General features: G+C 39.1%; 1 protein-coding gene across 5 annotated transcripts in view; it reads right to left on the bottom strand.

Annotated features, from left to right (window-relative positions):
- Positions 1-15,745, bottom strand: part of thrb (thyroid hormone receptor beta) — a 111,709-nt gene that overhangs the window by 8,929 nt on the left and 87,035 nt on the right. For 2 of the 5 annotated variants that reach the window (XM_088010061.1, XM_088010060.1), the window contains 6 exons: positions 5,808-5,908; positions 4,455-4,602; positions 3,209-3,414; positions 2,249-2,335; positions 1,959-2,105; positions 857-1,115 (listed from right to left, as the gene is read on the bottom strand). In XM_088010061.1, the coding sequence (XP_087866187.1) occupies positions 857-1,115; positions 1,959-2,105; positions 2,249-2,335; positions 3,209-3,414; positions 4,455-4,602; positions 5,808-5,908 (948 nt within the window). Of the gene's footprint in view, positions 1-856; positions 1,116-1,958; positions 2,106-2,248; positions 2,336-3,208; positions 3,415-4,454; positions 4,603-5,807; positions 5,909-6,976; positions 7,467-15,745 lie in introns of those variants that run through there. The other 3 variants (XM_014969398.2, XM_014969399.2, XM_088010062.1) reach the window with 3 other exon arrangements.

The raw sequence follows: 15,745 nt of genomic DNA, 5'->3' as shown, positions 1-15,745 counted from the left end.
TTCCACGACGTCTCTGGAACACTGAACCGGCAATGAAAGACGTGTGATGCTAAGCGCTAACAAATGCCGTTTCTTTTTATTGCTTTGCAAAACTATTTTGTATGATTTGGTCCTGCTCTGTAAACAGTTCATGTTAACTTGAATGACCAACATGGAATTCTTCTTTTGCACTTTGACCTCTCCTCAGGACATGATTTGATTTGTATTAAGGGTTTTGAGAAGGTAGATGAAAATGTGCAAATTCTTTTTTTCCCAAGATCCATGTTTAGATTCCTTCTTTCTTGGGAAGGTTATGTACAGCAAATTCAACTGTTTTGTAGGACCATGTTATGGCAAAAATAAAACAAAACATTTGCGACTTTTTGAAACAGATCATTTTTTGCCAGGCGACTTCCTGCAGGGACTGATTAAAAGTTGTTTTATTTAATTCACATGAGAGTTTTACACTAATGTACTGATTCCATGTTACAGCATTTTACTGCCATTGATAATACTTGTTGCTGTCTTTATGTGGGAAGTAATAAGCAACATGAAAGGATAATAAAAACTGCAAGCTGTGATGTGTTTCATATTAAAACTAGAAATGCTTCCAGTGAGCAGAACAGAAGGGTAGCTTGGCCCCGCCTCCGTTCTGCATGAGCAGTATTGATCTTCATTGAGGAGCACACAGACCCAAGATAGCTGGACAAAGCTCCTCACATTGATTATGTTAATTAATTGATTGTTTAATATTGATTTCATGTCAAAGCCAAGTATTCACTCAATCTGTGCTGGCAACAGAAGATGGAGTAGTCAGTGTTTGTGGATGGCGCACGCACTAAACAATAGCAGAGCAGTGGGTTTTCATCCGGCTTACCGGATGACAGAAGGATTACAGCCTGCAGGAGAGCCACCTCAGAGTCATCCAGGTTGAAGGAGGCCAACGACACGCCCAGATCAAAGATGGCGTCCGACACCACGCCCAGACCTCCGTTCTTCAGCTGACCTCGAGTTACTGCCATTTCCCCGTTGAGCGTGAGGGTTTCGCTGTCCGGGTCGTAGCGTACCGCCGCTCGCAGCGACATGATCTCCATGCAGCAACCCTTCAGCAGGATGATCTGGTCTTCACAAGGCAGCTGGGAACGTCGGGACACACACAGACCACGGAGTGTTACTGTGCTGCTGACCATCAGAGAGTAGAATCATACAGAGGAAGAAAAACTCAACACCGACCACAGAGAAGTAACTCAACGCTAGCAATGCTAATGGTGGCATGATGCTAACAGCATTAGCATTAGTGTTGTCTACAAAGCATGGAATAACTTGAGACAGCCAAAGACTAAAGTTTTATAATTTGCTTTAAAATGCAAATTACAATGAATATTAATACCAGTCGTCATATTAAATATGTAATTTAATTTAAGATTACAAGAATTTTTCCAATAACTTCAACAATATTTACTTATTATTATGCTGTATTATGTGTAGCATCCCTTTTATTCTTTGTTTATTCATATATTTTGAATTATATTTTATTATCTTTAGAGAAAATTATGTAAAAAAAATCCTATTTGACAAGAGAAAATATTTCTTCTTATTTTTAATAATTAATATAAACGGAATAATTTCAATAATTTAATGAATTTGTACAAATAGAGAAATGTATTTTCCTTATTTATACAGATTTTTTTCTCGATCTGTAGCAAACTGTTGGTTTGTTCCATTTGGTTAAACCTTTTCAGAATGTGTGTATAGTTTTGTTTCATCATTATAGAAACATAAATAATACACCTTTTGGTGCTTACTTGGGAAAACTACAACAGATTTGAAGGTAAATCTAAAATAATATTCTTTAGTTGTACAACTTTGACACTGAAAAGTGTCCAAATTATTTCCAGTTTTTTCTTGGTGCTCTTAAAGTTTTGGGTCAGTTTTTTGCCGTGTTGACCAGCAGCAGAGCTCTCGCCTCTGACACCTACCTCACAGAACATTGGCAGTTTTTTGGCAAAGTCCACTACTCGGGTTATGGCAGGGGTGATAATTTTTGTAAACTGACTGAAGGCTTCAATATCCACTTTGTTTTCCTCAGCTGCATTGACCACGGAGGCTTGACCACAATCCTCAGGCTAGAGGACAGAGAACAGGGAAAAGTATCCAGTTTACATATTTTATGATTTGTATTTTATTAAAATAACATTCATGTGTCGATGTTGGGAAACTAGTTTGGGGACCGGTTATGATTTTATTGGTTATAGCTGCAGATTCTTACCTTAGTATCCTTCACCCCTGCTGCACTCTGGTCAGAAGTATAGAATAAATTACATGTTATTTCATTAAGAAGCATTGCTTCCTCGACCTGTTGGATGATCAACAGGAATCGTGAAGTTTCAATGAAGAACCCGTGTCAAGTCAACTAAGAAGAAAACAAGTTAAACTGAGGACAGATGAAACGTGAGCAGACAGAAAACAGGTGCAGAGATGAAGGAGTTCCAGCTGAGTTTCTGTGGCAGGATTAAAACACGGAAGTTTCCTTTAAACAGTCACATTCTAATTTTAACAAGAGTCACTATTATGACTGTTACTGGGCTAATTTTACACAAACATGGTTTTAACCATGAGAGACATGAGAATATTCAGATAAGAATATTAAAGTTCAGAACAAAAACATAACAGGGCTGAATATATAAATGTTACAAAAACATAGTTGGAATCCTGCCACAGAAACTCAAGATGAAATTCCCAGCAGACAGACTTAATCTGAACAGAATTATTAGATTAAACAGAAAAAAGCAAATTTGTTATACAAACAAAATAACAAAAACAGCTCTGAAGCATAAAATCAGAAGCTGTTGAAGAAAGAGAGAGAAAAAAACGACAACAAAAGAGAACTTTAAAAGTAAAATTGAGTGATTAGTAGCAGCAGTTAAAGGTTGTTGCTTAGAGGCAGAAAACATGACAAAAGTAAGATGTTCCATTTTAAATAAGTGCTGCTGCGTTCAGGAACACTGTTTCCTTCGTCCAGCTAACTCTCCTCACCTCCTCTACAAGGAGATACAAAAACAACACATGGACATATTAACACAGGGAGCAGTGGAACAGTGGCTGTGGAGGCAGAGGGGGAACAAGGCTGTGATGGGGCTGGGGGCTTGGATGAGGCAGAGTAAATCAATGCAATGATGGCTGTGGTGAGGAAGAGGAGGGGGGCGGGCGGGGTGGGGGGACGACTCACCAGGAATTTCCTCTTCTGCTTCCAGTGGTTGCCCTGAGCATTGGTGGACATGTGGGCCTCCGTCACCAGGCGGATGAGCTCCCACTCCTCCTGGGTGGGCTCCAGTCGGTCCCACGCCGTCTTCTGCAGCTCCTCCCTCCGCCGGCGCTCCCGGTTCTCCTCGATCAGCTTCCGCTTGGCCAGCCTCTTGCTGTCGTCCAGAACCACTGGAGCCGAGCGCAGCGGCGGAGAGCGGGGATGATGAGAGCAGACAGGAAGAGGAAGAGGAAGAGGAGGAGGGGGGGCAAAGGGGGGTGATTCAGCTGACTAAAGCTTACACACACTCTGCATTCACAACCAGCAAACGTTTTATTGTTACAGATGAATTATGAGACTTATTGATTTGTCTCTGAAATGAATAGATATTATGGACAGACATAATTTAAGATGAATTTCGTTTCTTTGTTTTCGATCTGATGAACAGCAGAGAACTGGAAATACAATTTCATAAAGATTTTTTTCTTTTTACTAATAATAATTAATAATTTTAGTTTTTTCAGTTCTTCTTACTGCATAGATTATAAGTAGGCTTCATGTTGAGGGTTGTGTTTGTTAGTTACATTACATTAGTTGTGAATTAGAGCTCTGTAATGTTAAGGGTTTTTTAATTAAGCTAATCTGTGATATACAATAAATAATCAATAATTTAGAATATTTCTTATGATTGAGCTAATATTTCATTTAAAAAGTTTTTATTTTGTAATTTATTCTAATCCTAAATGTCATGTTTCATTTGCTATAAGCAAAAAATGTTATATTTAAATTGAATATTTAACAGAAATTTTAATGGCTGGTATGAATAAAGTGGATGTACTAATTAAAATATTGTTTCTTAAAAATTTTTTTTTTTTTGCTTTCAGGAGGAAAATATTCACCATGCTGAATAGCTTTGTTTTATTTATACAGAAAAATGCATCAAAAATACCAAGTGTTGAATGCAGTTTTGGTTTATATTGAATAAACAATAACTTTATGGTGCAGTGGAACATTTTTTGTTATTAAAGGCATCTAGTGTGTGTAAATGACATCAACGTCCAGTTTGCGCAGATTATTTGAAACAAAGGTTTTAGTGTACAGATTATCAGACATCCCCCGGGTTTTAAAAGGATTTAAGATGAATAGGTTAAGAAACTATTACACACACACACACACCCACACACACACACACATTAAGACAAACAAAAACAATAGGAGTTAATGTACTCACAGTCTGTTGCCATTCCTACTGCTATGCACTTCTTGAAGCGACATTCTTGGCACTGGTTCCTAGTCACCTTGTCGATGACACACTTCCCCTCGTACTTGCAGGCGTAGGTTGGGTTCAGGTTCTTCTGAATGGTTCTCCTGAAGAATCCCTGCAGAGGAAGCGGCTGCATGATCAGGGCTGATCAGCAATAGCAGCAGCTGCGTAACATAAGCAGATAGGGCTGAAACGATTCCTCGAATGATTCGAGTACCTCGATTACTAAAATTCCTCGAGGAAAATTTACCTGCCTCGAAGCTTCGTTAATTTATGTTTTATTAGTTAGCGCACCGTGTTCCGGCCGGGACTTCATTTGCGTTGCGCGGAGCTCTCACTTCCGCCTCTGAGTTGTTGACAAAAGCTAAGTCTCAGCGGCATAAAGTCCAATCTTCAAGATTGGCCCGTGGGGATTTTATTGATTGATGATAATGCCTGACTTTTTATCGTTTTTGGGGAACCAATAAGCATCCTTAAAATGACTGGGGGAATGCCTGGAGTACGGCAGCATTTCTCCTCCGGGTCTGCTGGTTGAAAGCGAACGGCAGGAAGAGCGCTGAGGTGAGCGGATAGACTGAACAGGGCGGGCGGCTGAGTAGCTGATGCTTACCGTGTAAATGTAGCTTTACCGACGAACCGCACAATAAATTTCATATCCCGGTCTGAAGAAACGGGTGGCGGAGCGCATTGTACATGGCTGGTAGATGAGTTTCTGAGTGTGACCAGTGAAGGTGTCGTAAATATCCCGTATTGCTTCCCCCGTGTTCGTCCCCCGGTCTAACGGTTCGTCAGTCCGCTGGTCTATTTCCTCCCCTCCACCCCATCTTACGTTCGTTCATTCGCCCTCTCCTCCCACTCCAGGCGGCATTTCCCGTATTTTCAAACCCAAAGCGTGACAGGTTAGGTGGCAAGGTGAGTTTAATTAATCTATTAAACTCACTGAAGATGAATACATAAACTAAAAGCTGGATTGTAGACATTTTTATAAGCAAATTTGTGAGCCTGCCTCTTTATTAAATTCAATATAATTTCAGATTTTTCTATAACTTTTCTTCTGGTTAACTTAGAAAGTGAGCTATTATTGTTATAGGTTAGTTTTCTAAACTACAAGAAAGCAACTGTTAGGGATGCTCAAATATGAAAAATTGGACTGATTGATATCTGATAGTAACACCGGTATTATGCCAGATTTACCAATATTTCATTTTATAATTTTTTTTATCCGATTACTCGATTAATCGTAAGAATAATCGATAGATTACTCGATTACTAAAATATTCGTTTACAACAGCCCTACAAGCAGAAGGCCCGTCATGATACCTTGCAGCCTTCGCATGTGATGCAGCGGTAGTGGTAGCCTGTGGCTTTGTCCCCGCACACTACACACAGCTCATCCTTGTCCAGGTAGCTCGGTATGTAACCTGCAGGCAGAAACACAGAACAGGGACAAACTTTATTGTGGTTGTTTTTAAAGCACAGAATTTAAATGTTCATGAGTAACAGTTACTCATAAAACTCCTGTTTTTCAGATGCAGTAGAGCTGATTTGCTGCTGAGCACAACAAGTGATGCTAAAGAACTGCTGGCATGTTTTAAACTTCTACATTTATTCACTTACAGTAGTTCTTCGTCAGGAATGCAGAATTGTATGCTTAGAAAATTTGATAAAGGGAGTAAAATCTCGAAATGCAAAAGTTTCTCTATTCTTAAGCAGAATCCAGACTGGTGTAGAAATCTGGGTTTTCTTTTAGGTTTTAACTTGATTGATTTTCTTTTGTCTGATTTATGGAAGAAATGTAAAGACATCAAAATGAAACTACTGTAAATCACACACGCACACGCACACACACACACACACACACACACACACACACACACACACACACGCACACACACACACACACACACACACACACACACACACACACACACACACTATTGTCAGTTTCTACCATATGTGAGTAACATATCATGTTAAATGTGTTGTTATGTAGAATCCCAGCCCCAGATTAGTTTCTTTTCCTTCCAAAGTAATCTTCCAGCTAACTTCGTTAACATCTTGCTCTGGCCCTAATGAGATCAGACCTTGGAGCCGGTCAGTCTTCAGGATCGGAGGTGCACAAACTGATCAATATCTATTTAGGGCTTTATTAAAAGACAAAAAGAAAAGAAATAATGAATCGAACATCAGCCTTCTGTTGCCTCAGCATCAATCAATACAAAACCTAAACTTGCCTCAGTCAAACCCTCTGGAGCCGCCTACCACCGCGGGATGCCAGGAGTTGTGGCTTCATGCTGATCGCACTTAATTTAAAAAAGCCACACAGCATCGATTCATAAATCACTACAGAGTCATCACTAATAATCACATAGATCTAATCAAAGTAGCTCCTGGAGGCTGGCTTAATCAATGCAATATATGGATTTGGACATGCAGCAGTTGACTCCACTCATACAAATCATTTTGACGCCGAGGTCCAGATGCCATACCTTTTCTGTGGGCCCCTTGCATCCACTGCAGATGTGAATAATCAGGTTTAATCTCAGGAAAATACTCAGGCTGATGGTGGAAGTGGCTGAGAGGGACCTCCATGTTGCAGAACTCGTTCTTAAAGGAGGAAGGGCCGGCAGCGTAGGAGCAGGAGTAGTGCTGGCCGGTGGGCCAGGCCTGCTCCATGCAGGGCGGGTGATGCAGGGGCTGTGGCTCGTAGTGTCCGTACCCGGCCCCTTCTCCGGGGTACATGCAATGCTCCCCGCCACCCTGAACGGCGTAGCCCCCGACCCCAGAGTGGGGCATCTCGTACATGTCCGGTATGCAGTAGTTCATCATGAAGAGCCACAGAGTAGCAGAAACTAACCTCAGATCTCTTCTCTGGAGTTAAAAACCAGGCAGGATCAACCAATCAGGCTAAATAGATGAAATATCCATCCTCAACCAACAAAAAAACAAAAAACAACCCCCCCCCAAAAAACAACTTCATCAAGTTGCACCAAAGAAGAACAACCATTTGATCCAGCAAATCCACGGAGCGCAGACTACACCTAGCAACTGCCCCACCCGCCACCACCCGGCCGAATTGGGAAGCAGAGATTTATGACGACGTAGGGCACTAATCTCACACTCCGCAAATCCTTGATGTGCCACTTCCACTGGCAATGTCACAGATTAGGATCTTTGTGTGCCACACCTACAGTAAGCACTGAGCCAGAAGATCCAGGGTGGAAAGCAGCTCCAGACACACACAAGTCGACGTGATGAAGAGGAAGAAGAATCTTCACCCAAACAGCTATTCGAACTGAAGCATGACTTTACAGACCTCACACTTCTGTTACCTCCAAGACTCCCCAGGTCCCCTTACTGTGGTTCTAATAGCACAACCAATTAAAGTGTACAATCAGCGAACAATATTATTTCATTTCTGATTGAGAATCAAGCTACAAAAATAAACTCACACACTCTGTCCATGCAACAATACATACAGTAAAAATTATATTTAGCATTTCATTTGACACAGAGATTCAGAAGGTCAAATTATGAGACAAAATGATTATAATAAAATCATTAAAAGATCTGAAACAAGGCAGATAATTTTGATCACTTTCATGGGGACAATATCTATCTATCTATCTATCTATCTATCTATCTATCTATCTATCTATCTATCTATCTATCTATCTATCTATCTATCTATCTATCTATCTATCTATCTATCTATCTATCTATATTTTTTTATTGTCTATTACTAATTAGGAGCACTTGGGTAACGTGATGAGGTCATGGTCTATTTCAGATAATATGCTTAGTCTGAACTCAGCCATATTGATCAGGCTCCCTGTTCAATAAAGAGGGATAAGCTTTAATACGATCAAGTCTTTTTATTGAGATTCTGAGGCAGAAACATGAGGTTGCAGGAAGCAGAACACACTGAGGAACACACACTGATCTGTCATATTTACTTCATCTATTTCAGCACTGGATGTTCAGATGACTGAAATAACCTCAGTGATTCCAAAGCTGAGCACAAGAAAACATTCAAGCTTAGAATGACAACCAGAACCAGACTGGAACTCCCAGTGCTGGTTCTGGTGAAGCAGTTGAGATGCGTTCAGGTACCATCCTGAGTCAGACAGAGCTGGAGTGAGCTGACTGTACATGGGCAGAAAGCGTTTCCCATGCAGGCTGCTGTTTTATGATGACCACAGTAGCAAAAAGATTTTCTCATAAAAATCACCACAGAATGTTCTGTGAAGAGGTTTTGAGCACATGAGTCTGTGAGGTTTGGACTGTTTCTAATTGCAGCAATTATGTGACAAAGTTTATGAAATGCACCTTTAGATCATTGCTAATAGAGACTTATTTAGCTGTTCCTAACTCAGACAGGTAAACATGAACCTGCTCCAGTTTGTTAAAATGTGCTCTGATTACTAAAGTTTGAAATAGTTACTGATAAAAACCCGCTGGCGTTTCCTCTGCCTCCGACAGACCGACACGCTTCCTCTCTTTAAACAGTGATTCTCTGTTTTTCTTTTTCTTACCACTCTTATGAAGCTAGCACTGTTTTAAAACTACAGTTGGGAAACTGTTAGCAGCTGGTTGCATCCAGAGTACCTGAGCAGGTAGCCTGACTAACCAGGAAATGCTCGCTGTGCTCCTCAAATATTCTAACAACCACAGTTACTCAGAGACTGCTGCTAGATTTAGTGTCTCTTTTATATTTGTCAAAATGTCAAAATCAACAAGAAACAAAATTTTATTGGGAGTTTTGTTATCAATATGGTAAATGAATTTCTGCAGTAGCGATAATAGTGACATCTGTTTCCTTCTCCACATAAATACTGGACACTGATGATATTTTCCTTCAGGTTTTCCCACTTAGAAAATCTCCCTCCAGCTGCTGTCCAGCAATAACAATTTTTAAAGTAACCTGAAGATGAAGCTCTGATAAAAAAACTATTTATTTCAGTTCAGTTAAATAAAGATCTCAATTCTTATTGTTGGTTAGATAAGACAGTTTAGTTTGAAGAAACAGTTCAAACTGAGGCAGTTATACATAAAAACTGTTTTATGTATAGAACAGCACAGATCTCTGTAAACGTGCCTCATCTAACAAGAAAAGCACTAATAATTCTTGCTCCAATAAACAAACCCTAACTATTATACTTTGAGACACACTTTAATTCCCAGCTAGATCATGATCAGCACAGGCGCTGATAATCCAGTAATGCAGCTTAAACCTTGAGACAAAAAGCCTGACAAAGTGATTATGGGTCCAGATATAATATGACGCTTAAAGTGTCTTAAATACGTTGACTTGTGTTGAAGCAACAAGCAGCAGTGCAGAGTGGTGGCTTTTTAATCTCATTAACTGTCGAGTACAAAAGGACTTGCATTATTAGGATGCATTGTTGTTTGGCAGTTTACGCATATGCTGCATCATTAAGCCTCACACGAGCCTGACGTTAGCGATGTGTGATGGTTTACCAGCTTCAAACCGTCGTGAGTCGTTAAATAGTTTACACAGTAAGCAGCTGCTGTGTTAAAGCAGCGAGCTCAGAGAGTCCTTTAATTAGTCGACTCAGAAATATGTAAATGAACGTAGTTAGATGAGCAACAACTATTCCATTCTAACAGCTGAGTGGATTCATGGCAAAAAGATTGTTTAATTCAAAAAAATACTTTATTGATCCCAAAAGAAAATGAAATGTTGTTGTAACTCACTGATTCAAAATTCTTCAGTTGTTATGAGGGGTATAATTTTCACAAAGTAATACGCAAGATGTTACTAATTCCATGCAAGTCATGTTCAGTCCTCACCAGCAGTGTCTACAACAACATTAAACACAACTCTGGTTAGGTTGAGCACAAGCTACCTACTTAGAAGCAATGCTACTATTGAACTGAACTCCTACATTAGATGTTACTAATTTAACCATTTTATTGCTTTTACAAGTCAGTCATGAGCAACAACAAAAAAATGCAAATCTTGCAATGTAACTAAATTCTACAAAACAATGACAATTAAATAAAAATGTGTAAAATAAAATAAGTGACTGCATAAATATTCCCTCCTTCCAGTCAGTATTTGTTATTTGCCCCTCTGGTTCCGTCCCAGCAGGGAGTCTGTGTGGATCGCTCTCAGTCATTCTGCTCATCTGGACGCTGAACTTTTCCTCCATTCTTCCTGCTGAACTCCTCCAGCTCTATCAGGTCAGCTTTAAACAGGTTTGGACTTTGACTGGGCCACTCCAGAACCTCCCACTTGTTGTCCATCTCTGTGTATCTTTAGCTGGAAGCTTCGGGTCGTCGTCTTGCTGGATGATAACTGTCCTCCAGGATGTTTCTACATTTCCCTCAGTTGGTCTCCATTCCACTCATTGTGATCAATCACCAACTTGCTGGACCTCTGCTAGGTTAAGTCAATCACTTTAAGGGGGGTGACTATTCATGCAATCACTTATTTTATATTAACGTGTTATATACAGAAATCAGTTTTCACTGTAACATTAGAAAAAAAAAAATATATATTTTTTTATTTGTTACAGTGAAAACTGTAACAAAAACATAAAACTGTAACATAAAAAACTATATATATAATATATATATGGTCAGAAAAGCCAAATTTAGTTGACTATGATTAATTTGTTAAAGCAATAAAATAAAACGGGTAAAACATGGCAGGGTTGGATACTGTGTGTTGGCACTATTTATGAATTCATGTTTTGAGATTTTTTTTTTCATTTCATTTATCAGCATGAAATAAAGTTGGGGAAATCACATTTTAAGGTGAATTGTATTTTAAACCCAAAATACCTTAGCTAGTCAGTTTTAAGTCATAATTCTAGTTACTGCAGTTAACTTTAATGCAGGACACAAACAAAATAATCAACAGAATGGCTCTGTATGGAACCCAGGAAGAATAGCAGCCTTCTTTGGGTGAAAAAGATCTGATCTCTGTTCTTGACAATAATCAATCCTTTTGTCTGAAAATATTTTTTGAGCTGAATAGTTCACAGTCTCCAAATAGAATGGTTTGGATCAGTAAACCAAAAACTGAACCCGGCTTAAAGAACCTCTGAGTGCCACGGTGGGGAAACAGCTGCTTTATGAGACTTCATTTCTACTGGAGAAGCAGCTATGGCACATTTTAATACAACATCATGCTAAGACACACAAAAGCAACAAGCCACATACAGATAATGCAGCTCCCCCTTTACTATTCCATCCGCTCCATGTTCCACTTTGTACTCATAGACAAACTATCTGTACCTTTGAAAACCAATTTATCTTGGCTGATATTTAAGTATTTTGATGAATTACGGACACATTCATAGGAAAGCAAAAATGTGGATCACACTGCAGTAGAAGGCTGATTATGAAAAAATAAATCTGGAAAAGCATGAGATGGTGAAGGAGTCGACTGACCGACACCCTTCCATCATGATGCTGTTGAAGGCCTGCTGGAACTCTGATGTTGTAAAACTCTCCTATAGAATGCTGTCCTCACTAATGTCAGTTTATTTTTCATGTTATTACCTGTACATTAACATAAAAATCACTGAATTAAAAATATTGCAACACAACACAGAACAGTAGTCTTCACTCAGTCACAGTCCTAATCGCTTGAATAGAATATCTGGTAGGGAATTATGTTTCAGATGCATTGTGTTCATGTTCTGTGTTCTGGTTTGGACGTTCAGAACAACTTCCTGTTCTTTACATCCACAACTGATGTACTGTGGAACTTTGTACATCAGTTGTGGATATACAACTGATGTACCAGAACCAGAACCAGAAATCAGCGTGAGGAAAATCATAATTCATACTGGCATCACAGCTGCTCTAGTGTTTTTAGCTGCTCAACAATCCGCTGTTGTTGTTCTCTGCCTTCATTTACATCTGTCTCTGAATACAAGACAGAGACAGGTCTGGCCTGCAGACAGATCACTGATGGAACAAAAATACTTCCATGGAGTCACAGAACATTATCTGCTTTAAAAACCAGAGGACATGTCCACCATGTCCATCTGACATGGACATTTCCTATACATTTACAATAGATAACTTGTGTGTCTTTGCCTCTCTAAGCTTTCATTTGGCTCACTCAAAATGTTCCACTTGTTTAGATTCCACAAAGCCGGTCATTTAATGACAAAGTAAAAGATCAGCTGAATTAACACATTTAATCTTTTTATTTTTAAAACACACCCACCATTCTGGAAGCGTGTTATGTGTTAGTGTTACTTCAGTTTTCGGTCATGTATGTTGAGCTGTTTGACATATGATGATCCAGATTCTAATGACACAGAAATTTAATATTTTATTAGTGCTTCTGTAGAAATCATAGAATTCAATATTGAAATATTATAATTTCAATATTAACTACAAACTCACTTAAGATGAGAAAAATCTTGAATTTATTAAAGAATATTAATTGGAGTTAATTGGAGTATTTGTAAATCATTACTTTGTTAATCTCACAGTAATATCAGCCTTATGGACGTTTAGACAAAGCATTAAAAAAACCTAAATAACATTCATGACTAAATGAATGTTTTAATGTAAGTAAGGCATCAACATGAATATGTTAGAGAGGCTTAGTGTGGGGTTAAGGCTGGGCTAATTCAACAAGTGTCACTGTGTCACATTTGGATTCAATCAACATGCAGCAGCTTTTCAGAGACAGGTCCTATGAGGCAAATCTGCTTGCAAAGAGGGCTTGATACCAGTTTAACTTTTTGATGAGGTGATGTCCTTGACTGGGCCTAATCTTGTTTGCAGTTTCCTTAACAACTGTCGGCAAACTGTTAAGCATCCATCAGACAGTTTAGGGCAAGTCAATACTGAAACAATCTGTTGTCTGATCTGGCTGCACCTTACGGTGGGTTTCAGGACCACCTATGCTCAAACTATTCCCCTTATGTTTTCATTTAGCTGAATGGTTGTCAGACTGATGATAATATATTGTGTATAGCTGCAGATCAATCAAAATCTAATTAGCAATTTTAACATACGGATCAGCTGATCTTTTATGTAACTTAGTCATTAAAAGCTTTTGTACTACTGGCAATGTATGCATAAAATCAGAACTTATTCAGAGCATCAGCATGTAAATAAATGTAGCTTTTTATATAATTGCAGAGCTTAAAAAAATTTAATTAATTTGATTATATTGAGATTTTTTTTTTCATCAGATAAATTCTAATTTAAAAGAGGCTCTTAATTTTTTTAAATTAATTTTAAAATATAATTTTATTAAAACAAAAGTTATGAAAACTGTTCAGAAATGCACGGCACCTTCTGAAGCACAGCTCAGCTGTCAGTTTTAAACAAATGAAGGTAAAATGTGATGGACTCACCTTACCGGTCAGAGAAATGTGCATCACTTCGTTCTTCTGAACATGCTCTAATGAAAAAGAGCTGGAAATCTGTTTCCACAGGTAGAACGCATGTTATCCTGGCAGAGTAAACACCTGGAGAACCGTCTTGTGGCAGACTCCAAGTATTCCTGCCACACAGGTGGATGAAGCGCCATGGCCTCTCTGTTCCGGCTAACACACTTGCTCCTTCATGCCTCTGATTCCTCATCATTTTTCGCCGCCGTGCCGACGGGATCATAGTTTCCCAGTCAGAGGCGCCTAGCTGCAGTGGCTCAGCAAAGGGCTTTTACACAAATATATTCCCTCCCTGATTGATCACTTTGCGACTCAGGGGTTCAAAGCCGGTCATGAACAATATTTGGATGTCAGGGATCTCTTCCACCCAGGGGCCCTCAATTAACACGACGCCCCGTGCCAGATGTCCCCGGCTACTCCGTGTTACCTGAGGAGGCCACATTAGATGAACCTTTCCCTGTGAAGTTCAGGGTAAGCTCAGGGGAGCAACAGAAGGCTCCCAGGTTGAAAGTTGAAGTTGGAGCGGATTATCCGCAATGTCCCCATGGCTCTCTTTCATACTACTCTAGTGTTTTTGTTTCAGAGCGGTCAGCAGCGGCTCTGTTTCACTGAGGGGCTGACCGCGTGTCACAGAGAAAAATACCGTTGACCTCCAAACATGCGACTGCTACACAACGGCTTTTTTCTGGTCCTTTCACAAAACAGCAAACATTTGGTAAATAGTCAGAAAACACACTGTTAAAAAGTTGATCTATTAGAAGGTTCAACTTTTAAGGTCAAGTTGCTCATTACGCAACTCTCTGCAGCTTTTCTTAAGATCCCAGTGACTGCAACGAAAACCAAAAGTAGGAAGCACTGCTATGGCAGATAACCGGCATTTATTGTTACTGAATACATCATGTATATATTTCTCAACTCTTTTGACACCTTGATTAAAACTACCACACCACTAACTTCACTAGATAAACTTCCCATAATCCTGTGCTGCATCGTTATCACTGTCACATGACCAAACAAACATCACATGATCAACCTCCTTCCCTCCTCATCCAGAAACAAACAGCAACAAAGATGGTAAAAATATTGATTGTTAACATATATATATATATGCTAGAAAATGACTAATATCAACCAATACCAATGTTAGTGCTGATACATGATGGATCCCTAACATGTTGTGTTCTACTGGTCACTCTTAGAGTGGAGAAAAATTTTAAGCATGTCATCAAACATAAAGTCATTATGTCTTACATACAAACTGCAATTAAAGGACAGGTTTATCCTAATTTTTAAAATCTCAACTCCAACCTTTGTTTCACACATGCAAACATTTTCTCCTATAAAACTATGACTGTATTTAACTGTGTGTTTTTCCAATAGTTTTTTGGATCTTACTTCCAGGACTGAACCCAGCACAACCAGGACACCAACTCTTCTTCTGCTGAGGGACTAGATTTAGAAATGTCCTCTCCAGTCAAACTGGGGTTTAAAGGAAGAAATGTGTTTGGGTCAGCAAATTAAATTACAGCTTCATAAATTACAATCAAATTCAAACATTTCTAACTTGTCAAATTCCTGTTGGAACCCTAATGCAACAGACAATTGACAAGAAAGTCATGTGTTCCACCTGCCACCTGTCGGCTCTGCATTAATACTGAACATAGTCTGGCACTCTGCTGTAATGTTCACACTGTGTCAGAACCACAGAGTTAACAAACTGTATGTGCTTCCAGAGTTTCTCTTTAATTTGATTTTTAGAAAATAATAAAACTGTAACAAACATTGTCAAAAATGACAAAACAGAAGTAAAAATTGTAGTCCTTCAGTTTAAACTAAATTCTGAGATTATGAATGGATACATATCAT

Source organism: Poecilia mexicana, unplaced genomic scaffold, assembly GCF_051168715.1.
Source record: "Poecilia mexicana isolate PSO_F unplaced genomic scaffold, ASM5116871v1 scaffold_11, whole genome shotgun sequence".
Classification (NCBI taxonomy): Eukaryota; Metazoa; Chordata; class Actinopteri; order Cyprinodontiformes; family Poeciliidae; genus Poecilia; species Poecilia mexicana.
This window is presented reverse-complemented; position numbering and strand designations above follow the sequence as displayed.